General features: G+C 40.7%; 2 protein-coding genes and 1 non-coding gene across 4 annotated transcripts in view; 1 reads left to right on the top strand and 2 right to left on the bottom strand.

The window, feature by feature from the left end:
- LRRCC1 (leucine rich repeat and coiled-coil centrosomal protein 1) overlaps positions 1–9,375 on the bottom strand; it is a 37,505-nt gene extending 28,130 nt beyond the window's left edge. The window contains exons 1-5 of one of the 2 annotated variants that reach the window (XM_034763206.1): positions 9,134–9,315; positions 7,151–7,356; positions 6,652–6,717; positions 2,982–3,149; positions 52–221 (exon numbers count right to left, since the gene is read on the bottom strand). In XM_034763206.1, the coding sequence (XP_034619097.1) occupies positions 52–221; positions 2,982–3,149; positions 6,652–6,717; positions 7,151–7,356; positions 9,134–9,192 (669 nt within the window). In that variant the 5' untranslated portion in view covers positions 9,193–9,315. Of the gene's footprint in view, positions 1–51; positions 222–2,981; positions 3,150–6,651; positions 6,718–7,150; positions 7,357–9,133 lie in introns of both variants that reach the window. The other variant, XM_034763207.1, reaches the window with a different exon arrangement.
- Positions 9,376–11,702: 2,327 nt separating this feature from the next.
- TRNAT-UGU lies at positions 11,703–11,775 on the bottom strand. Its single transcript has one exon. It is a non-coding gene; the product is annotated as a tRNA-Thr (tRNA).
- Positions 11,776–18,685: 6,910 nt separating this feature from the next.
- SLC7A13 (solute carrier family 7 member 13) lies at positions 18,686–25,332 on the top strand. The gene is made up of 4 exons (XM_034759454.1): positions 18,686–19,504; positions 21,590–21,721; positions 23,885–24,249; positions 24,932–25,332. The coding sequence occupies exons 1-4, from the start codon at positions 18,778–18,780 to the stop codon at positions 25,175–25,177; spliced, it is 1,470 nt and encodes a 489-aa protein (XP_034615345.1). The 5' UTR covers positions 18,686–18,777; the 3' UTR covers positions 25,178–25,332.
- Positions 25,333–25,749: the final 417 nt, after the last annotated feature.

The raw sequence follows: 25,749 nt of genomic DNA, 5'->3' as shown, positions 1-25,749 counted from the left end.
AATAATTAAGTTAGTACAGTTTTTACACTTGAAAAATAGCAGTGAGAGCACCTGTTCTTCATGGCAGGGGGGACTGGATGAGACCAAACAATCCAAGAGACCTTCTAAACATTGCAAATCTGATGAATTCTCTTCTTTCAAGTTTACTGGTTCACCAAATACATTCCTTCCATCAAGGACTGTTAGCTGAGGCAAAGTCTGAAGGATGATCTCTCTGTAACCTTTAGGTGAATTATTCATAAATTTATTTCAATTTAAATATAAAAGATGCCTGCCAGATTCTAGGCACCAAGACTTCTATTAGAAATAAAATATACAACATTAAAAGCAAGAGCCACAAATGCCTTCCCCCAGTATAAAGCAGCCAGTCAACAGGAAACGTTATAGAACAAAATCCTCCAGGAGGTTGATAATTGAAGCCTTAACCACACTGGGCTTTTTTTTTTTTTTTTTGCATTGTTGTAGCTACAGTGATGTAGCTGCACTGGGCAAACCCCAGTGTACGCATGCTACACCAATGTTTGCATGAGGATTGAATAAAACTACCTTGTATGTCCTGGATATATAAGAAAAAATACAAGACGTGTTTTGATAAACCAACTGAATTTATTAAGCAAAAGGAAGTATTATCTGTTGTTGGGGAGCGGAAGTGATGGTGACTAGAAACAATCTCCTTTTAAGATTTCAGACCTAGTGAATCTCATCTCTTTATTCACCGATTGGAAGAGGAAAAACAAGTTTTCCTGCTTTTTTCAACTCCCAATAAATTTCTTAACTTTCAATAAACTAGTCATTGACTTGAACTAATTAAACTGAAATGAAGAAAATATTCTCTGTGTAACAGATACTGCAACCAGATATATTATCTTTGTATTAAGTTTATATTAAATATATGACTATTTTGTGAATCATTGTGAGTTAGGAATTATTTCACTCCACAGGGGAGCTTTACCACAGCTCTTCCAGGAACTAAAAACAGCGTGGGGTGATTACTGCAGTCTCTGGGATTGTACACAGCTCCAGAGAAGGATCACCCTTGGGGTGATTGATATATATACTGTTCAAACAGGTACCAGAGGCCCAAGAAAACAAAAGGTTTTTGTTGCATAAAGGTTTCATTTAACCTGACAGAGGGGCTTTCCTTTTGGATTCAACAAACAGACCTGATCTGTGGTCCACGAGTGTCCTAGCCCGGCTGAAGAGCTGGAAGAATTAAACCTGCCATGGTCCCCATAAAACTGATGTGTGATATGTTTAGTATTCATCTACATCTCTTACTGTTCTGTACATTTTCTCTGTATGCTTTTGTACCTAAATAAATATACTCTACTTTGAAAGAAATATTTTACCAGTAACCTGTCACTGTCCAGAGGCTGGATGTTTGTCAAGCCTGTGTGGAATAAACACAGTGAAGTGAAAGGGTACTGCAGCCTCAAACCACTGCTCAGAAAGGAGTGGGACGTGGGTCCCTACCCAGAGTGAAGTGACAGAGAGAGGAACCTGAGGGGCATACCTGGAGCAGACCACAGAAGGTGGAGTAACTCCTTGAAACTGTGACACTTAGCACCTGCCAATGAAGCTACTGCTGTCAAAGGCTGAAGTAGCACTTCAACAAACTGGTTCCAGAGACTTCAGTGCTTAGCCAGCAGTTTGATTTTCTTTCTTTACAACTTCAGCAACAAACATATACTGCTTTAATATTACATTTTTATTTAAATTATTTTAACATAGCTTGTCTTATTTTCAAATGGTTTATATAAAAAAATCCAATTTTTTTCAATTTTTGTTTTTGTTTTTAAATCACTGATTTTTTTTTTAAATGCAACAAAGGCACAGATTTTGCACAAGCTTTCCAAAAATGTCATCTCTGTGCAGAAACCAAACATGGATCACTGTTTGGACTGAAGATAAGATTTTGGACAGTATGAACCTGCAGTTCCAGATGTATACTACAGAAACTGTTTTTTCAACCTTAACTATAGTATTCATTACTGGCAACTGTTATAAACACCTTCATGCTAAAGATAATTGAAGTGTGACTCAAAATTATCAGCATAACATTTATCCAAGGCATTCTTTCTGTACTAATATTTTCAGTTTAATCCTGTCATATTTAAAAATGCTTTTTCCTAATCAGTCTACTACATATTAAGTTTAATTGTTTCTTTTAATTCACAATTTTAGTTCAGGCTCACTGTGTCCTGGAATGGTACCACTGAATACATTGGGACAAACTTAGTTCTTAGAGGATCATAATTGATTCCTTAAGTTATCAGTTATGCACGCATCTCATAAGTAGTATCACTCATCACCAGCATGCAGAACAGAGTCATATTTTAGTTATATCATGACATTTCTCTGAACATGTTGAGAACACCCCGGTACAATTCTATTAAGGACCTGAAGATAAATTTTTTTTAGTTCTCAAATTTTGTTCACAGTGTGATCCACATTTTAATACAGACTGTTTCATAGAACTCCTCTATGCCCATTTGCAACTGACTAAAATCCCTGCTACACCAATTAATGTGTTTAGATGTCTTAATGCTATTTCGCAGCTGGAAACAAGAACAGGCAGCACCAGATGACCAGCCAGTTTTCAGCTGACCTTTGACAACCGCTGCTCTTGAAAATAATCAGTTTCTCTGATCAGGCCTTAATGTTTAAATTTAGCAAAAAATAATAGTAATAAAAAAAAAAAAAAAAGAAAAAAAAGACTACTTTCAGCATGCATGGTATATTGTATAGGTAGAAAAGAAGAAAAACTTCAATGGTTTTGACAGAATGAATCAGGGAGTAGAGAGATTTGATCACAAAGGTCACCACAGTATGACAGAATTTAGGTTTTTGATGGCTGGCCATAATTTATGAATCAAGCTACTAGTTGCAGAAACTAGATCACAGGTTTACAAGACACAGAAGCCACTGATGTTTGGACAGTAACTAGAGTTCAAAGTAATTATCTAGTATATTATTCATACCTGTTGTGTCACAGACTGGATTGCCCTTTCCATTTTTTTCTAAAGTAAGACTGGTCAAGTAGTGCAGTCCCATCATACATTGGAGTAAATGGTTAATACTATTTATGCAGTTGCTGTAGAGATCAATGTGACTAATTTTATGACAGGTTCCCCGAAGATCTAGAAATCCTGTAAAATTTAGAAAAATACAAAGCAGTGACTTCTATTACAAATAAGTATTTAAGAACAAACATTTCCTAAGTTGGTATATGGCATTTTACCGGAAAGCTATCAACAAAAAAAATACTTTAAAATTTTACACCCTGAAATTATCCAACATTTGCCCCACTTCCCTCCCAAGATTTATCCATTATAAGACAATACTGCATTAAGGTTAATTTTGAGAAGTAACTTTTAAGAGGGATTATATTGTCAGTTTAAAAAAAAATCAGTTGTTTAAAAATAGAGAATATTCTGCTTGAAGATCTATTTTAGTAAATGCAAAGTGCATTACTAAGATTGCAGTTTACACTCTATTCAGCCTAGTTAGGGCCAGCACTTAGAATAAAAGTTATATTTATTGTGTAAATGAATCCTTAAAGAGATATGTAGGATTAAAAATGTGACTAAAAATAAGTCTAATCACACTTCTTATTTTGGAAATAGTTCATTGAAAAGGTTTTAATTTAAAAAAAAATTACTGTACTTCTATGGACATTGTAAATAGTACAATAATAGAGCAGCTCCAGGAAGGCTACTTTAGTGGATGCCTTCATGGGAATTTACTCAGCAGTAGCTCCCCCGTATTCCACCCCCAACCAACTCCTCCTCTTCTCTCCCTCACAAGCACTATCGCACAGGAAACTTACTAAGACAAGACTCAGCACTGTGAAAACAGTGCTCCCTCATGTCTAGTTGCCACTACCTCCAATTCCGCTGCATGTGTACTATCTGAAACCACTAAGGTGGGGAACAGGGAGGGGGGGCATTAGTCCACTAGGAGCCTTTTGGGCAGCCGGGCTTCCAGGAGGGAGCTGAGAGCGGACTGAGAGACCAGGCTCTCAGCTGCCCACACTGCCCCTTGTAGGTCAGTGGCAGTGCTCCTGGTGAGGACACCCACCACTGACCCAAGAAGGGTAGTATAGACATGCACCAACACAGTAATTACTGCATGGTTGTAAATTAAGTTTCTAGTGTAGACATACCCTAAGAAGTAGTCTGCATTTGCCTCACAGTTGTGAAACTTGGGTCATGATCCTGCAAGTTGCTTGTAAGAGTAAGCCCTGTGTCATCTGACTACATATTAATTCATGTTTCCATCACTGGATTATATATTTTAGTATTCATGGCCAAATTAAGCATGAGGATTACAAATCTACAGGTTTAATTAAAAAGAGAGTAAAAAAAAAAATGGACAAGAAGTTCATTAAAAGAATGTCAACCGTCTGACAGAAGACCACAAAGCTATTTCTATAGTTATTTGCTATACTGGTAAATTTCACAATGTAAAATATTCTTCAGTGGGATATAGATTTGCAAACATAATACAGGTGAAGGTAGCTAATGAAGTAAGCATGCTAAAATACTGCATTTATGTAAATTTTGTCTTTGGTTCTCAAGGTCTAAATACTGCCTATTAGTACAAGAACACATCATAGATAATCAGCTACTGTGCTTATGGTTCCTGCCGAGTAATACCTCAGTTGCTGCTGACCTGCTGAAAGAGGATGAAGTGATCCCTAGTTGAACATATGTAATTCATAGATTCTAAGGCCAGAAGGGACCATTGTGATCACCTAGTGAGTCTGACCTCCTGCATAACACAGGCCATGGAACTTCCCCAAAATAATTCCCACAGCAGATCTTTTAAATCTTGATTTAAAAATGGTCAGTTATGGAGCATCCATCAGGATTATTACTGAACATACATAAATCCTCTGGTGAGACTCCATCACTGTTCCCTCTACAAGGGTCCAATAGCAACACATCCTCACCCCCAACTCATCTCCAAAGCCCTGATCTCCAATCATCCCATCACCCCATCCCATCTCCAAATACCAGCAACAATCCCCTAATGAGATCAGCCACATGACCCCAAAGAACAGCCACCAGCCCCAAATCAAAATAGCTTTAAAAACCACACACCCCTCCTCCGGCCCCAGTGCTGTCATCGCAACACCCTCCCCTTCTCAGACCCACCCTGCCCTTCTCCTTCCTGGCAGACCCCAGACAAAGCCTGTCTGGTGCCCAGCGGGGGGCTACCAGTGCCTTTGCTGCAGATGTTGGACCAGCAGCTGCTGAATCCCAAGTCTGATCTCGAGTCTTCCCTCCAGTGGTCCTGTGCCCAGGTTGGCTCCTTCCCTTCTCTGCACCCCACCTGCTACCCCCATCCCTGCTCTGTCACCCAGTGGTCCCATGCCTGACTCTGCCCAACCCCCCACCCAGCTCTTCCCAGCCCCAGCTGCTCCCCCCACGCCCCCAGTGGTTTTATCGAAAATCACTATGGCACTGTGATGGGAAGGTCAGTTCAACTGACAGGGCTATGATGTCTGCAATTTCCATACACAATGGCATTGCACCAGCAAAGAGTGCATCACTGCAGACAAAATTAAATGCAAAGATTTCATGATGGTGCTCTCACAACAGTAGTGGCAACACACATACCATGTGTAAATACATTTGTGTGTTGATGTCAGGCTTGTATGTTTTGTAGATGATAAATACTGCAAGCACCACTGGGAACATTTTCTCTATTTAGTGCCAAGACAGCTTGATATGACTCATTATCATTGTATATTACTGTTAACAGCATATACTTTGAATTTGCTGCCTACATGCTGTGACCAAAAATAAGATATGATGTCTACTCCAGGAAGCTAGCCTAAAAATTCATTTTCAGAGAGGCTGTTCTCTTCTGTGTTCAAAAAGTACCTAAAATATGCAAAATGTCGGACGCCTACCTCACAGGGGTGTTGTGAGGGCAAGTGATTAAAAACGTTATTTGGGAACCTCAGATGAAAGGTTTCACATAACAGAACTATTATGATAGTACTCTCCTGGTAATAATGCTCTGAATTATGATACCCAGATACAGAATATCTTGAAGTGCTTTATCAAGTTGGGAAGAATTTGCATTTTACACATGAAGTTACCACAGCAAGACAGTGGCAGAAATGAAAATAAAACCCAGGCCTCCCTCCTGCTGTACTACTTCTGAACTCTCCCGTGTTTAAAAAATTTTGTATTTGTTTTTCTAAAAGTGAATATAGTGCTCATTGTACATGAAAGATTGACAGCACAGTTACAGCACCAAGCAACTCAAGATTCCCACTCTGCTTCAGCAAAAGTATTTAAACATGTCTACAATCTTTGGTCTCTCTGATGATACTACCAACAAGAGGAACATAGGTCTATTGCAAATGGTGGTTCAAGTGACTGTGCACCTCTCTTTTAAAATTATTAATACATTTCACATTAGCCACCTAATTGTTAAATGGTAATTAATTTCAGCCAGTAGTGACCTAGTCAGGATTTGAACCTATATTCTAAAGATTAAAAGCTTCATATTCCAATGGTAGTAAATTCCTGAGACATCCAATGTCCTGCATTTCTTATCCTTTAGTTCTTTGCGACTACATTTGGTCAGATATTTTATATTAATTGTGAAAACATTACTGCCAGATCCACTTACCAGTAAGATCATGTATGCGGTTGTATGACAAATTCAGTTTAGTTAAATTATGTAGCTTTTCCAGTCCTAAACAAAGTGGGGGGAAAAAGTTAGTGCAAGAGCTTTAAAAAAAATACTCAGGAGATAAACATGCCTGACTGGTAAAATAAGGAAGACAGACTAGACACTATAAATGACAAATATAAACTATGTTTATTATGATACACTGTGGTTGGTATTATTTAAAAAGAATGAAGATCAACGTTTTAAAATAAACTTTTTAACCTACTTTAAATAATCAACTGGGAAATATTGCCATGATGTCCTTTAGAATGATTTGTTTATTATTTCTTCAATTTAATCCAATATGTAATACGGGATTTTGTCTTCAATGGGGTTTAAGCACATGCTTAACTTCAATCACAGGCTTAAGATCTTTCTTGAATCAAACCTCAACACAATTATTTCAGAAGAGGCTCATAAAATGTTAAAGGGAAAGAAAACAAAAAAATATACTAACCCTCTACTTTTGTTATCAAATTACAGGATAAATTTAAAGTGCGAAGATTAGTTAGGGTACTTAGTCCTTCGATTTGATTTATTTGATTAGATGACAAGTCTAAATGCTGCAAATTCAGGATATGGCCAAGCCCTTCAATCTTCGAGATTTGGTTACAATGTAGGTTGATTGTGTGAAGTTCTGAACTTAGAGTTATCTCCAACAAGCTATAAATGAAAATACCCAGTATTAATTAAGATGTCTTAAGATAATTAACTTATAAAACATGTCTAAATCTCAAATTAATTAACCAACATTTTAAGGGGTGCAAATCACAAATTTTACACATCACTATTTAAAAAAATATTTTATTCAAGTAGAATAGTGTACTATAGCAAATCAAAATAATCTGCCTTACATTTAAGGTTCTCAATATTTAAACTTGAAAATAATCCACTATACTTACCAGTATCTTTAGCCCTCCTTCCCACAAAAAGCTAAAAGTTAGTAGACCTTTTCTGTATCTGAGGGCTAGTCTACACTGGCAACGCTAAAGCGCTACTGCGGCAGTGCTTTAACATGGCTTGTGTGGTTGTGGCGCAGTGCTGGGAGAGCTCTCTCTCTAAACAAAACCAAAAATAAACACCAGCACAAGGAACACAGCTCCCAATGCTGGTGCACTGCCACTTTACAGCACTGAAACTTGCTGCGCTCAGGGGGGTGTTACTCCCATCGTGGAGGTGGATTACCAGGAGCACTGGGAGACCTCTCTCCCAGCGCTCGCTTGCACTTCAAAGTGCTGCTGCGGGAGCAGCAGTTTGAAGTTTCTAGTGTAGATGGAGCCTCAGATCAACTTAACTACTCTGCTATAGGGTGTGAATTTTTCACAACCAACTCTTGTAGTTAAATCAACCTAATTTTTTCCATGTAGACCACGCCTACTGCTCACACTGTATCTCATAAAAAACATGCTTAAAACAAAAATTCTGTTCTAGCCACCTACATTAATTACAATGCTCTCATCTTAAATGTGGTGGACAATTAGGAAAAACTGTAGAGTTTAGTTAGGGTACTAAAGAACTTGCCGCCTTGGTTTTTGTCCTCAAAGAGCATATTTCTGTCTCTGTTCAAAAGTGTTTGTTTGACTACAGCCAGGTTATTGCCCAGGCTCAAGTAGAAGGACTTAGGTCTTTTTATACTGAGGTTCTATTTCTAAAAGTTTTTAAAAGACTATCAAGTCTGTGAAGCAAAGAAATGTGCTATTGTTTAGGCACTTTAATATTTAATATGTACTTGATACCAACCTTTGTAGGCAAAGTGATTTAAGATTTGCTACTCGGCTTACTTTTAGAAGCGGATTTACGTTAACACCCCACTATAAAAGATTATGGAGTAGCTCAAGTAACGTTGACAACAGTATCTAAGCGTGAGCACCTATTAACTGGAGCTAAAGTGTTAAACAGAAAGTGCAGCATTTCTAATCCAGAAACAAAGGCAGTGTAGGTCACACAATTAGTACAATGGAAAACTCTTTAAAATACAGTCCAGGAAAATGGAGCACATAATCGCTATAAATGACAGACTACAATAAATGGCAAGGGGATGTGAAATGGATGCACGAAGAACACAAAAGGCAAATCCAATAGGGCTCGTCACAGCTCTGCCCCTTCCTGCGAGTGTAGGTGAGCTCTGAAAGTGCACTGGCAATACCGGGGCCCAGTGCGCCCTTCTCATGCAGGCCCCGCTCCTGGGGGGACGCCAAAGCGGACCCTATCCAGCAGGAGCAGGTCTCCCTGCTCCTGTTCCCGAGCCCCACCGTTATCGAAATAGCGACATCATCGCTCCCGCTCCTCCTGAGACCCCCCCGCCCGGGCGCACTCCGCCCCGCACTAGCGACCACTCCTCGGACTCCCGCCGGCGAGGTCCCTGGGAGCCCTCCGCCCAGCCAGCGGGGGAAAGCCCGCAACTCCCCGCCCCCGGCGGGGCTCCCCGCGGCTCCCTCACCTCCCAATGCCTTTGTCCATGAGGCTGAGCTCCCCAAGCACGGCGCCAGCCCTCGCCATGGTGCCGGCGGCCAGCAGCGGATTCTGGCGCCTTTCACTTTAAAACTCCCCAGATCCAACGACATCGCTGGGAGTGGGGCTTTACGGCTGGGTCAGAGGCCGTTACGACATAGAGCGGTAAAGCAACCCCCCACCGCAAGCCGTCGCGATTCCTCCTCCCCTCCCAGAGAGAGGCCGGTGGCGCCACCCCCTGAACACGTTCCTTCCGAGACCTTGTAGTTTCTGAGCATGCGCATTAGCGAATGTCACGTGGCTCTGTCTGCCCTTATGTTGGTCGCGCTGCTGGGGCCGCTGACCTGGGGGCTGCAGTATGACTGGGAGCCTTAAACCCGAGCGCCCCAGTGTAGACGTGACCGCTGTAGCCCGGTAATCACGGAGTTGGTGCGAGGCAAGGCTGTGGTGCTTGCAGTGCAGAATCTCTGCATTGCTAAGCCTTAGTGTTCAACCATCAGGAGGAGTCAGACTCCCAAACTCAGGAGATTTGTCATAGTGACGGGGGAATTTTTCATTTGCTTTCAGTATACCTAAAGTATACCATGTTAATTCTCTAAAGCCTTTTTATTCCTAAGACATCAAGGTTCTCCAGTTTACAGCCCAGGAGAGAGACAAAGCTGAGTGGCCTGAAGGAGTCTATTATAATGGGAAAAGCAATGGTGGTGTGGAAGAGGTGAGCCTCTCCATGACCCTTGGGCATAAGCAGCGGCAGCAAATCCAGAAGCTGTGCACCAGTTTCACGCCAATGTTTTCAGCCACCCCAGGAAGGACAGATAAAGCAAGCAGAGAACAACTACCAAGAGGGATTTTACAGCTAACTGGCTGGCTGGGTGTCCATCAAAAGGAACTCCTCTGCACTTCATTCATCACACCTGGGCTGAGGACACATTGACCATTCCACTGAAGGGCCACCGGGAGCAGAGTTGTTGGGAAAAGGGAGAGAGTCTTGGGTCGAGGGCCCACTTTCCATAGGTGGCAACGAGGCTGCTGTTCTGCTACGCACAAAACCCTGAGCCAGGACTTATACAAAGTCTTTAGAGCCAGATTCCCCACGAACATGAGCTGTGCTCTGCTTGAGTGGCGGCTCCATACCAGCCACGCTCTGCTCCCGATACGAAGGGATCTGTGCACCCAGGCCGGCCCTCTGTGTTGCAGTGCAGCACTGGCCTTCCATGCCAGTGGATTTCAAAGGCAGGGGTCATGAGCTAGGCGGCCGAGGTAAATCATACCCCTGAGGGCATTCTGCACCAAAAAATTAAAAATTCTGCACACAATATTTTAAAATTCTGCAAATATTATTTGTCAAATAAATGTGGAGGTTCCAGCATGGCATTTGGGAGAACAAGCCACTAGCTGCACAGAGGTGGGAGATCACTGTGCAGCTCCCCCTAACCCCCCGGACATGGGTGCAGGAAGTGGGGGAGGGACATGGTGGTGGGTGTTTGCAGAGCTTCCTGCAGCTCGGAGAGAAATATAGGAGTGGCTGTAACTCAGCACAGGAGGCTCTGCAGGGGAAGAGCCCAGGCAGGACTAGCAGCTGAGCCCAGCGCAGGATAGGACCCTCCAAAGGCTGACTATCGATCTTCTCTTGGTCTCCCGTCTCCCCTCCCCGACCATGCCTACCTAAGTGATGCTGCGCCTGCAATGGTCACACGCTCAAGGCAGCGGGCGCATAGACGATGTCCCAAGAAGTCCATGTTCTGCTGGGCCAGATTTTGGGTGCTCGCCAGAAAGGATTTAAGTGGTTTCAAGTAATAACAGACAGAACAAAGTAAGTTACCAAGCAAGATAAAGCAAAACACGCAAGTCTCAGCCTCATACGTTTAAGAAACTGAATCCAGGTAAATCTCACTCTCAGAGATGGTCCAATAAGCTTCTTTCACAGATAAGACTCCTTCTTAATCTGGGCCCAATCCTTTCCCCTGGTACAGTTCTTGTTAGTTCCAGCTCAGGTGGTCACAAGGGGTTTTCTCATGACTGCCGCCCCTTTTCTTCTGTTCCACCCCCTTTTATATCCTTGGCACATGGCAGGAATCCTTTGTCTCTCTGGGTTTCCACTCTTCCTTCTAAATGGAAGGGCACCGGGTTTAAGATAGCTTCTGGTATCATGTGACATGTTTACATGTCCTGTGAGACTTCATTACTCATTGGCTGGCACCCACGTATACAGGAAAGCTTACAAGTAAAGAGAGCCATTTACAACCAATTGTCCTGGTCAATGGGAGCCATCAAGATTCTAAACCACCATTAATGCTTTGCTTAACTACACTAGGACTTCAGAGTAATACTTCATATCTCTGGCTTCAGATACAAGAATGATAGAGTCATACAAATAAGATGAACACACTCAGTAGATTATAAGCTTTGCAATGATACCTTAGAAGAGACCTTTTGCATAAGGCATATTTCAGTTACATTATATTCACACTCATAAGCATATTTCCATACACATAGGGAGTGCAAGGTCACACACCTCACCACTGGAGAACATCAGGCCCAGCCAAAATCTGTTACCAAGGCCCTAGTGAGAGTTGAACTCACAACCCCTGGTTTACAAGACCAGTGCTCTAACCCCTGCGCTATGGAGCCAGTCCTCAGTTTATATGGCTGAGTGGTTAAGGTATTTGACTCAAATTCTAATGGGCGTGATGGGGTCCTCCAGGACTGATGGCGGTTTTACTTGATGGTGGGTTTTTGGTCTGGTTGGCAGAGGGAGTAAGCTAGCCTCCAGAGGCTGACTCTCGAGCCTCTCAGCGTCTCCCGCAGGTCGACTATTAAGCCTTCTGCATGGCTTCTCTTGGCAGGGAGCAGCATCCCCACTGGCGTCCGCTTTGGGGGACAGCCCAAACAAAGAAATATCCATTACAGTAAGTGTGCAAGTCCTAACAGACTTGTGGACAGGTTCACAAGCCATCTGTTATGTGTATGGAACTGCAAGAAGGTTCCTCATTTTTCTACTGGCTTTACACAGTGTGGGAAAATGGGAGGGATATAAATATTTATTCCTTTCTGACAGGTTGCTAGAGAAAAATAGCTGCCCATGACTCTGCATTGAAGACTGAGTATTTTCTACTAAATATTCTCTTCAGCCCTTCCTCATTCCTTGTATTCTTGTATCCTCACTGATGTTCAACAGCAGTAAACTTCTTTGGAACCACTGCAGAAAGAGAAATATTCATTACAGCTTTAAAGCTGGATTCTGCACTGCATCCCAGCCACTTCCAGTAAAATCAGTGGGATTGCTCGGGCGATAAGTTATCACAAAATTTGGCCACAGTACAGTGAATATGAACATGTAGATTAAAGAGTATATATTCTGTACAAGCAACAACCTGCATTTTCCAGACTCCTTTCTATCTAACCACATTAAGTATAGGTTGGAACACAGGAATGTCCCATTAAATACATGCCAAAAATGCTTATGAAAAATTATAAAGTGGTAGAGAAAACTGTTGGTCAAAGTAGATTGAAAGAAAGTATTTAAAACTAGGGCATAGTACCTATCCTTCTCTTTGTGTGACAGCAATAGTTATTCCCCCCAAAATCTTTAAGATAGCGTAAGGTCTGTATATTACATTAATTAAAACTATTAAACTATTAAAACTAAGACTGGTACAGTTATAACAAGAAACCAGAATTTGATAGTGACAAATTTCAAATTTAAGCTTAAAATATATTTGAAGGTCAGGAAATTAGAAGGCTGTAGTTCAAAAACCTTAAAAGCCAGAAAAACTGAAATTGCTCAGATAAGGTTCCAACATAAATCTTAACTCTACTTCATAAACCTCCCATGACCTCGTTTTACTGGCAGAAGCAGCTTACTAGGTGGCACTCAAAAATGTAGTTGTTCCCTGTTGAGTATAAAAATTGCAACAATCTGGCACTTTGTTTCAATGATGATATAACCTTTCAGACTACACAAAGTACTAGGGGATACTCAGGCTTGTCTTACAAACATGCATTAGGTTATTATAGTTATTTATCTTTGTCCTGTATCTGGAGCGTGAAGTCTCTAGACAGTGCTGGGAAGGTGAATATGACAGAGCTGGGTATCCAGTGCATAGCTGCGTGGTAGACAGGATCTTGTGTGTATCGTCTGGGAAGGGTAACGTGAGACCTTGGGTTAATGTTACAGCCATGTTTAGCAGTTAGGGTTATTTTCTCAGCCAGGACAAGATGTCACGACATGCTGTAGAAACTGGACTCTTGGCATAAATAACTACTGTCTTTAATAGGTAATGATTCTGCTTTCATTAACTGAGTAAAAGGCAATTTGGTTGCTTGATTCTTTTAAAAAGAATTTTATTTTATAATCAATTATACACTCACTGAGCTCCACCATTAGTTCTGGTTTGTGGCTTCTGAAGTCAGCAGTTTCAAGAACTTTAATTTTCATGGGTTTTGTAGACACATTTTCATTATTTCACCCCTTATTCTCCAACTCCGACTATGACAACACACAAAAGAAAAACACATACCTTCCATGAAACTTGAAAACGTTTAATTAAAGTTTAGTAACAAGCATTTATCTGAGTTAAACAGAAAACAAGTAAACTAACATATAACAAGATAATCTCAGTGGGGTTTTTTTGAAGCCAGTTAGGAGGATATGTTAATAAATAAAATCTAAATTAGTTGGTTTCTCTGTAAATTTTAGAAATGCCAATTCTGTACTGTACTTTACTCTCACAGATCTTGGGAGACAGACCTGTCCTCGCTTACAGACAACCCCCCAACCTAAAGCAAATACTCACCAGCAACCACACATCACTGAACAAAACCACTGACTCAGGAACCTATCCTTGTAACAAAGCCCGATGCCAACTCTGTCCACATATCTATTCAAGTGACATCATCATAGGACCTAATCACATCAGCCATACCATCAGGGGCTCATTCACCTGCACATCTACCAATGTGATATATGCCATCATGTGCCAGCAATGCCCTTCTGCCATGTACATTGGCCAAACCGGACAGTCTCTACGCAAAAGAATTAATGGACACAAATCTGACATCAGGAATCATAATACTCAAAAACCAGTGGAGAACACTTTAACCTGTCTGGCCATTCAATGACAGACCTGTGGGTGGCTATATTACAACAGAAAAACTTCAAAAACAGACTCCAACGAGAGACTGCTGAGCTGGAATTGATATGCAAACTAGATACAATCAACTCAGGATTGAATAAGGACTGGGAATGGCTGAGCCATTACAAACATTGAATCTATCTCCCCTTATAAGTATTCTCACACTTCTTATCAAACTGTCTGTATTGGGCTATCTTGATTATCACTTCAAAAGTTTTTTTTCTCTTACTTAATTGGCCTCTCAGAGTTGGTAAGACAACGCCCACCTGTTCATGCTCTCTGTATGTGTGTATATATATCTCCTCAATATATGTTCCACTCTATATGCATCCGAAGAAGTGGGCTGTAGCCCACGAAAGCTTATGCTCTAATAAATTTGTTAGTCTCTAAGGTGCCACAAGTCCTCCAATTATGTACTGGAAATTAATATAATTTAAGATGAACAGCAAAACAAACTCAGTAGTATCTGACTTTTAAGCTCCTCTTTAGTTTAATATTTCTTTGTATTTAATAAAATAAACCAAATACAGCACGTCCATACCAAGACAAACCAAATAAAAATAATCACAAGGCCTGAGAGGAGCAAAAACTAAATATTGTAAGAGAGAACTGTTCACAGAAAAAAAATCACTAAAATCAAATAGAACAATATACTTGTAGCCATTTTTAACACACAATACATCTAGGTGTGAACATCAATACACATTGAAAATTGTAATTCATAAGAAAAATAAAACAAATGATGAAGTATTCTAATACCAAGTCTTAAAAATGCATGCAAAATATTACAGATAGAGGTCTGCTCAGGTTTGTTGCAGAAACTCAAGATGAGGAGAGAGGAAAAATCATCACACTTTCTGCAGAGTAATAATTAGACAATTTTCAGTAAATACTGTAAAGTAAATGAGATGATTTGAGATGGATTACAGCTATTCCTGGGAAGGCATGTGATAGAAAGAAAGGCAGCAACAATCTCAGTCCTTGAGATTGCAGCATACTGAGACAGTGTCTAATGCTGACCCATCTACTTGTTTGTTAACAGCCTCCAAACAGCTCCCTATGTCCTGTCCACTTTAAAATTAAATTAATGGAGATATCCCATCTCCTAGAACTGGAAGGGACCTTGAAAGGTCATTGAGTCCAGCCACCTGCCTTCACTAGCAGGACCAAGTACTGATTTTGCCCCAGATCCCTAAGTGGCCCCCTCAAGGATTGACCTCATAACCCTGCGTTTAGCAGGTCAATGCTCAAACCACCAAGCTATCCCTCCCCACTCTTACTGCACTGACTACCGGCCTGGTTCTATTCCTGGAGCCTGTCTCTATCGTATTGTCACCAAAAGGCCACCACCATCTCCGTCTCCTGTTTGGTCTCTCGGTGTCTCCCACTTATGGATTATCTGGATTACCTGTTTTAATGTCTGCAATGTACTTTACTGGAAGTGGATCCTTCTGTTCATGCCCTTTTGATCAAGATTACAGTGGGGTGTTTGGGTTTTAGATGTACTCCTCTCTCTAAGAGGTTACCTGTGTGTTTTCTCCTCAGAGATGGGACTGTGTGAAATTTAGACACCCACGGCATCCTTTCCCTAAAATGAGATTTATTAAAAACTAGACAGAAAATAATTTAACACAAAATAAATAGTTGTCTCAACATACCCAGATTTATCTTCGGTGAGAGCTAAATTAGGTAAGGCCATGTCTATACAGGGATACTCAGGCAAGCAAAGATGAATCAACAAAAGATGTGAAGTTAACGTGACTAAATTAAAGGTATTAAGCTACAGTGAACTAAGGCCTCTTTAGAATGAAAGTGCAGGGGTTTAACGTGCTTTAAGATGTGAGTCTTTCTCAGCTTCCATTACAGAAAAAAACATAAAAAGTTTATATGATCCAGACAGCAAGCTCTAGGTTATGACCATCTTATCATCATTCTCATTCCCCCTTCTGGGATAATGCCTATATATGGAGACCAGTTTGTCCTGCTGTCACAGTGTCTCTCAGCTGTTAGTCCTAGGTCTTGCTTTCAAGAACAACTATACTCAAACCATCCTAGTATAGACACAACCTATATCAGGGGAATCTTGAGTAGGAGAAAGTAGACTATATTATCTCTGTATTTGGCACTGGTAAGACTGCTGCTGGAATACTGTATCCAGTTTTGATGTCCATAATTCAAGAAGGATGTTGATAAATTGAAGAGAATTCAGAGAAGAGCCACAAGAATGATGAAAGGATTGGAAAATATGCCTTCTAATGTAAGACTCAAGGAGCGCAATCTATTCAGTCTAAAAAAGAGAAGGCTAACTGGTGACTTGATCACAGCCTACAAGTATCTTCCTGGGCAACAAATAATAGATAGTGGGCTCCTCAATCTAGCAGATCCAATGGGAAAAGCCAATGACTGGAAATTGAAGCTAGACATTTCAGACTGAAAACAAGCCATAATTTCTTAGCAGTGAGGGTCATTAACAATTGGAACAACTTATTAAGGGTTGCAGTGGATCCTCCACCACTGGCAATTTTAAAATCAAGATTGGATGTTATTTTCAATACACATGCTCTAGTTCAAACAGGAATTATTTCAGGGGCCTGTGTTATGCAGGAGGTCAGATTAGATGACTACAATGGTCCCTTGGAATCTGTGTGTAACCCACACACTTCCTGGGTATGGTGTTCTGTCCCATTTAGTGGCACTGAGACCACTTAGAGAGAGAGTAACGAGTTTGCTCTACAGCTTTAGCTAAGAGCCAACACCGACAGACTCCAGTCGTCATCGGGGGGATCGAATCTGGGACTGGTGGAGCTTAATGCATGAAACTCTACTGCATGAGCTAAAAGCCACATGGCTCTTAGCTAAAGCTGTAGAACAAACTCATTAATTTCTCTCTCTCTCTCTGCCACTAGATGGGACAGAATACCACACCCAAGAGGTGTATGGGTTACATATGAAAAAAAATGTTTTTGCCAATATGGTTTATACTGGTTTTTTTATAGCATGAAATAAGCTATACCAGCACATTTTATGCTGGTATAAAGGTGTCTATTTTAGGGCTTTTGCCAGTATAAAATGTCATTAAAGAATTCACACTGCTAACTGATATTACTATACAAGCAAATATTTCTTAACATACTCACAAAGGATTTATCTGTCTGTGGATAGATATCCCCAGTGGATAGCTCCCTCCCCTAAACCAGCCCAGTTCCATGGGGCTCACAACTGCAATTTCAAACACGACTTGTAAAATTCAGGCTCAGCTATGGATGTACTGGTTTTGATGATGACTGGGCCATTTCGTTTTAATGGCCCTATTCAGTGTGTTTGGGAAATGTGTTTACCCCATGGGGTCTAGTCTGTATGGGTTTAGTTGCTTTCTAAAACAAACTTCCCTCCATTAACTATCATTTTGGTGGGGCGGACAGCACTACCTATTATAAAGGTTGCCTGACACTTCCCATTATAAGACCCCATAACTTTGTTAAATTTAAACTGTGTTGAAATTTTTCATGCTGGGTGTCTGCCCCATGCTGAATCTTTTGGGAAAATATCACCTAAGCTGTTTCAGCCATTTCTGAGAATCAGGCTAGGGAAAAATATGTTGTTGTGTCCATGTTAAGATATTCTGGTAATCTTTTCTTTGCCAAGCTTTTGTTCCTCCCCCCTGCTTTGGAGTAGGGACTTGAAATTGTCAGAGGGGTAGCTTTTGGGTCAGGGATGTGTCCTTTTGAAATCCCCTGGAAAAATCAGCACAAATATAGTCAAATTATAAAAATTGAAGTTCGCCCATCCTAAGTAGAGACGATGCACTAAATGAAGCAGGGGTCCTGCGGGGGAAATAAGTGAGTGATGATGTAAGTAAAGACTATCATAATGCATATGCACAAGATGACTGAATTAAGGTTCCACAGGTAACATTAATTCTGGAATTTCATAGCTTTTGAGTGTTTGACTTTGCAACTGTGATACTGATTTTTAAATGTAGTTGATATGTAATAGATTTTATGAATGAAGGACAGACTTTCATATTCTGTCACAGAAACACGTTCACATTTGAAACTGGGTAATTTATTTAACCCCTCTATGTTTCAGTTTTCCCATTTGTAAAAAACAGATATTTACCTACCACACAGGGTAGTTTTAATAACTGTTAAATGTTTTGAGCCCCTTTGATGGAAGGCACTATAGAAGTAGAAAGCATTTATTGTTAATGTATTATAATGCCTGTTTCTTTAAAAAAACCTAATAATCTGTGAAGTACAGGTTATACTGACATTTGATATGAGTTGTTCTTGCAATACTTGATTAATCATCTTCACACATTAAACATCAACAAAACAAAGAAGGCTTTGTCTTCTGAATGACTAATCCAATATTCCTGAAGCGTTTCACTAGCGAGTAAGGTCAGGTCAACTTCATAACAACACACCATGGAATAAGGGAAATGAATGCTTCTGAAGCCCCTACAATCATTGACTTTATCTGAGAACAGATAGAGAAAATGGGGAAAGGAAAGCATGACTATCTCAGAGAAGAAGTGAGAAGTAATGAAAATGACAGGATGCAGCTCAAAAGAACTATAGGGTATTTTGATGGCGTAAATTTTATTATAGGCACCATAGTAGGTGCAGGGATCTTTGTGTCTCCCACAGGAGTGCTAAAATACTCCTTACTTAATGTGGGTGTTGCGCTATGCATCTGGACTGCTTGTGGAGTAATATCGCTGATGGGAGCCCTCTGTTATGCAGAGCTGGGGACTGCCCTACCATTATCTGGAGGAGAATACAGTCACATAAAAAGAGCGTTTGGATCCTTACCTGCTTTCATCTTTATCTGGACCGCGATGTTTACCAAACCAGCATCAAATGCTACTCGAGCCTTGTTGTTTGCCGAATATGCTACCCAACCTTTCTATGGTGTATGCCCTGCACCGGAGCTGCTAAAGAAATGCTTGGCTTTGACAGTTATTTGGTCTCTGGGAATTCTGAATGGCCGAAGTGTCAAAATGGCTACTTGGGTTCAAACTGTTTTCACAGTACTGAAGATGATGGCATTATCTGTAATTGGCATAGGAGGCATTGTTCTGCTGGTTAGAGGAAGAAAGGAGAATTTAGTGAGGTTTGAGAATGCATTCAGCTCAGAGATTCCTGATGCCTCACAGATTGCTGAAGCTTTTTTCCAGGGATTATATGCATATGGCGGTTGGTGGTCCCTCAATTACATGGCAGGTATATCATTTAATGTTGTGGCCAGCATTCTTACATTCCTCAGATAATGTTATTAGAGCTTGTCTCACAATGAGAACAATTTAGCCTGTAAAGACATTTATATTAAAACACTGATAGTATTCAAGGTTTATGTCTGGTTGTGTTGTAAAGGTGCATTGTCTTCTTTCATGCAGCTTGTTTGCATAATGTGCATTTACTGTCTCCAGAACCAACTGCATATTTAAAGAAGACTAATGTGGAAAACAAAAGGTTTAGTTTAAAGCTATATGCAAATAGAATGTGTGGACCTAAAACAGTGATTTCCCCCTTTCTCAATGCTATTGCAATTATTTGCAAGAGGGTATGCAAAGCAGAGTGCGGATATCAAGACTGAGTGCCTTCAGCCACCCAGGGCACATACCAGAAGCCTACTAATGCACACCCTTGAATTTTTGACAAGTGCATGAACTATTTCATTTTGCATTGCATTCAGAAACAATACTTTTAACAATATCAATTTTGATTTACATAAGAGGTAATCATTTCATTGGGAAAATAATTCTTAGTAGAGAATAAAGGAAAGAGTAAAGGAAAAGAGTAAGGCAAATGTTATAAACATCTTTTCTGTGCCCTTTTTAATATATTCATTTCAAAACATTAAAGAAGCCCTCCTAGTTTTTGGTTAGTCATTTGGTTATTCCACTTTGCATGTTATATTTAATAATATGAGCAATTATTGCAAGCTTCTATGATAGGTGTTCATGATAATGTAGACTATCATGAACACTGGGACTACTCGTATGAATAAGAGTCTTGCAGAATCAAACTGTGTACTTCAGTTTTTGTCCTTTAGTCTTTAACATTCCCTTCCAGTTTTATCCTTTCTTATGCGTCAAACATTAAACAAACTAAAAGTAACAAAAGTTAATGGAAAGAAGAACATCATTTAAAATGAGTTCATGTTTTAAAAAATGACAGAGTAGAAAAACTTATTTCTAGCTTGAGAATATGCTATAGGCAAAAGCCTTTTTTTCTCCCCTTTTGGTAAAAAAAAGTCAGTAGAATTTTAATTTTTAAATCACATTCGGACATTTTTAGCATTACATAAAACTATACTTTTTAACACAATACAATGCAATTTTTTTCATACTGTACTAATTTGTTTGGATTCAATTACTACTACTGCAATACAACATATTACCCAACAGTCAGAAGCTGCAAATGCGGTGGACCTACATCTCAATACTTTTTGACACCGAATTCTCTTCTTTTTAAACAAAGATTTCTACCCTGTCTGCCAGGAGCCAATGAATTCGATCTGAGATGAATGCCAGGCCTATCGCTAATGAAACAAAAGTTGGGAGATAAAAATTAAAAGTGGGGGTTCTAGGCATCCTGCCCTTCAATAGTTTAAAATACCAAAGACAATTTGCTACATTTTACAAGATCTTAAACAACAAACAGAGATTTGAGGAAAATAAAAGACAGCTTACCCTTCTCCCGCCACTGTCAATAAGAGGCCACCTCCACCTCTCTCACCCTGTTTGGTCCTTTAGAGTTGCCTGCTTATATGCTTTTTTGCAGCTCACTTCAGTGGGAGTGGACCCTTCTGTCCATGCCCTTTTGACAGATGAAAATGAGTTGTCTAGAGGTTTCAGTAAGTCTTCACTCTTTAAGCCCCTCTTGACAAAGATGCCTGGGTGGTGGTTGTTTCAGAGATGGGACAGGGTGAAATTTGCACACAGAGAGCAGGTCTTTCAATAAAACAAGATTTAATAAAAATAAACGGTTGTCTCAACATACCCAGATTTACACTTGGTTAGGGCTTGGTAAGGCTTTTCAGTTTGTTTACTTTGTTGGACAGCACTTTGTATATACTGTATTTCTGACCAGCTCTATTTAAAAGTAGTTACAGGTGTCACCAAGTACCTCCGCCAATTTTCATGGTTTCACAGTCAATGTTTCTCTCTCCCCTGTTACCTTATGAAACATTGCCACAAATTTACTCCTTACTCCTATCAGGTTTGTCAGGGAAGCACTCTTTTGAAAGCAATATTGTGAGTATATTTGTTTTATTAAATAATTTTCTAAATTATATTTTTTCAGAAGAGATGATAAATCCTAGTAGAAATATCCCCTTGACTGTGATGACTGCACTTCCTGCAGTGACTTTGTTTTATTTACTTGTAAACATATCGTATCTGACAGTTCTGACGCCTAAGGAAATTGTCTCCTCAGGTAAGGATATAAGGCTGATGAATCAAAAGGAGAGCTAATCATTACAACTATTTATCTGTGTCCACCCTGTTGGGGTCACTTGGGTCTAGCTGAATTCAGGGTTTACATATTGCAAGGCACTGGACTTTGAGTCAGGAGATCTGGCTTCTGTTCTGAGCCTTAAGGGTATGTCTACACCAGGGGTCGGCAACCTTTCAGAAGCGGTGTGCCGAGTCTTCATTTATTCACTCTAATTTAAGGTTTCGCGTGCCAGTAATACATTTTAACGTTTTTAGAAGGTCTCTTTCTATAAGTCTATAACATATAACTAAACTATTGTTCTATGTAAAGTAAATAAGGTTTTAAAAATGTTTAAGAAGCTTCATTTAAAATTAAATTAAAATGCAGAGTCTCCCCGGACCAGTGGCCAGGACCCGGCAGTGAGAGTGCCACTGAAAATCAGCTTGTATGCTGCCTTCGGCACGCATGCCAGAGGTTGCCTACCCCTGGTCTACACTGTAGCTGGATGTGAACCTTCAGCTTGGGAAGACAGACTTGTGCTAGTGGGGTTCAAGCTAGCATGCTAAATATAGCAGTACAGATGTTGTGGCTTGGGCTGGAGCTTGGGCTCTCAAGCCTAGGGTCTTGGGTGGGCTTGAGAGCCTGAGCTGCAATGTCCATACTGCTATTTTTAGTGCGCTAGCTCTAGTCACTCTAGTGTGAGTCTGTCTGCATGGGCTGGGAGACTTGCTTCCAGCTATTATTTAGACATACTTTAACATAGACTTCCTATGGGGCTTTGAGGAAACTCCTTGGGGGGGCTTGTGTACACATAGAAGATGCCACAGTTTAATTTAAATCTCTTTAGTAAAACTGGAGTTGTTGTAGCTATGTCAGTCCCAGGATATTAGGGAGTCAAGGTGGGAGAGATAATATCTCTTATTGGACCAACTTCTGGTGGTGAGAGAGACAAGCTTTGAGCTTACACAGAGCTCTTCTTCAGCAAGAAGACCAGGTCTTTGGCTCTCTATGCTTTACCTCACTACCTGTAATATTAGGACTATACTCCCTACCTCACAGGTGCGTTATAAGGAAAAACTCATTAATGTTTGAGCAATGAGCACCAAAGAAAAAGCCTACAAATAAATAAAACAAAATGGTCTTATTACAGGCCTTTTTTAGGGGTTAATTTTCAGAACAAATGTCCTGGTTCTGTAGGAGGCTCTATACTAAAAGTGCCACGAACCTAGAGTCTCTCATCTTCCATTGGATTGTAGCTGCTATAGCAAGTCCAGGAAGAATTGTATTCCTCATTGTGATAGTCCCTTTTCTGTTCTAATCAGCTTCTTATACGCTGTACATCACTATAGTATCTGAGTACCTTATGCCCTTTGGCTGTTGGCCCAGTAAATAGCAGTCCCTTTGCACAAGCATGGGCAATAGCGAATTTTCAAGAGGTGCTAGGAAGTAGCCCTTCACATTTCTTTGCGGAGTCCCACAATGGGATAGATCAGGGGTTCTCATCCTTTTTCTTAGTGAGGCCCCCCCAACATGCTATAAAAACTCCATGACCCACCTGTGCCACAACAACTGTTTTCTGCATATAAAAGCCAGAGCCAGCGTTAGGGGGTAACAAGCAGGGCAATTACCTGGGGTCCAATTCCATAGGGGGCCCTGCAAAGCTAAGTTGCTCAGGCTTTGGCTTCAGCCCCAGGTGGCAGGTCTTGGAGCCCCAGGCTTCAGCTCCGTGCCACATGGCTTTAGCTTTCTGCCTTGGGCCCCAGCAAGTCTAACATTGGCCTTGCAATGCAGACCCCCTGAAACCTGCTTGCAGCTCCCCAGGGGGCCAGAGGCTCCTGGTTGAGAACTACAGGGATAAAGGATTAGATAATCTGTGCACTGATGAATCATCTGGCCTGTCCCCGCCCCCTGTATACTGCCACACAGGAAACTCCTTCAGTAGCAGTCCATGTCATATAGGGGGCTAACACATTTGTTCTCCCCGCCGTGCCCTGATCCTGCTTCTGCCTACTTGTAAATAGTGTGGTTTCACTATACACGGCCAGGGAACCCTCTGTACCCCCTAGTTCTTACTCACAAACTGATTCCATTGAGTTGTCATCAGTTCAGTAAGACTGTTGGAACACCACACCCAGTGTTTAATGACATTTTGTTTCCTTGCAGTTGCTGTGGCGGTTACTTGGGCTGACAGAGTGATTCCCTCCGTTGCTTGGGTCATTCCTCTCTCCATTGCTGCCTCAATATTTGGTGCCCTCAACAGCAGCATGTTTACATTAGGACGATTAAGTTATGCTGGAAGTCAGTCAGGACACTTGCCTGTTTTAATATCCATGCTTAACGTCCACTATTGGACTCCGGCACCGGCCATGATTTTTTCAACCATCATTGCATCCATTTTTATTATCCCCACTGATCTAATTACTTTAACAAATTACTTTGGATTTTCTGTATGGCTTATGATTGGAGTGACTTGTGCCAGCCTGATTGTACTCCGATACCGGGAACCTAATCTACAGCGACCATACAAGGTAAATGGAAAAAGAGTTAAAAGTTGTAACATTTTATCTTGGATCAAAGGGGTAGCCGTGTTAGTCTGGATCTGTAAAAGCAGCAAAGAGTCCTGTGGCACCTTATAGACTAACAGACGTATTGGAGCATGAGCTTTCGTGGGCGAATACCCACTTATCTGGATGCATGTAGTGGAAATTTCCAGAGGCAGGTATAAATATGCAAGCAAGAGTGAGTCAGGCTAGAGATAATGAGGTTAGTTCAATCAGGGAGGATGAGGCCCTCTTCTAGCAGTTGAGGTGTGAACACCAAGGGAGGAGAAACTGTTCAGGATTAAACAAAGACTGTGAATGGCTAGCCAACTACAAAAGCAGTTTCACCCACGAAAGCTCATGCTCCAATATGTCTGTTAGTCTATAAGGTGCCACAGGACTCTTTGTTGATTTTATCTTGGGTTATGTTTAACACTGGGAAAAAATTCCTGAACACCTAGTTTGTGAATAGCAATTGTAAATGGATAGTTTGCAATTCATTTTTAGATTAAGCTTTGAGTTACTCTTTTTGCTGACATAACCCCAGGCAAAGGGGTGGCAAGGCAATTAATTGTGCTTGCAATATGGCAAAGAATGCTTAGTTCTCTTGCATTTAATGCATAAAATGACAAATGTCTATTTTTGATTCCTCTGTTTGTTTCTTTCGCAGGTGTTTTTACCAGTTGCATTTGCGATGGTGGCAGTTTCTTTGTTCTTAATCTTGGCTCCTTTAGTCTGGTCTCCCAAGATGCCCTATATCTATGCCCTTCTCTTTATGTTGGGGGGCCTTCTGGTGTACCTGCCTTTTGTACATTTTAAATTACATTTTGATTTTGTTGACAAAATTACTTGTTACTTACAGCTACTGTTGGAAGTTTCTCCTGCTGATGTATTTGCTGATGGTAAATATGAGTAATAGCAATACAGTATAGGGTTTAAACATTTGCTAACAGCCAATAGAAGTTATTTTTTAACTCAAGTGGTCACAGTCATGGAGTTAAGCATGTACTTAAGACTCTGATTCAGGAAAACACCTAGGCCCAGATTTTTAAAGGTATTTGGGCAATGCTGACTGACTATCAATGAGATTTAGGTTCCTAAGTGCCTAAATCCCTTTTGAAAATAAGTTTTAGGGTTTGTCTACATGGTGCATTAGTTCACACTAGAGGGATGTAAATTCTAGTGTGCACTAGTGTGTTGTGCGCTAACTGGCCCATGTGGACCTGCTAGCATGCATTAAAAGTTCCCTAGTGTTTGTTAACATAGTCCCCGTAGAAATGGAATTTACATCTCTGTACTGTGGGTTAACTCACAGTCTAGTCAAGCCCTTAGACTCCTAAATCAGTTTGGCGTAATTTGCAATGCAGAGTGCAGCAACACCTAACTACCTTAAAAATCTGAGCGTTAAGCATATGCTTACATTTAAGACTGTGAAGAGTCCCATTGGGATTAAAATTATAATCTCAGGCAAGAAATAGTCTCTGTGGA

This window comes from Trachemys scripta, chromosome 2 (assembly GCF_013100865.1).
Source record: "Trachemys scripta elegans isolate TJP31775 chromosome 2, CAS_Tse_1.0, whole genome shotgun sequence".
Lineage (NCBI taxonomy): Eukaryota > Metazoa > Chordata > Testudines > Emydidae > Trachemys > Trachemys scripta.
Note: the sequence above shows the minus strand (reverse complement) of the source record. Positions and strands in the feature narration are given on the sequence as shown.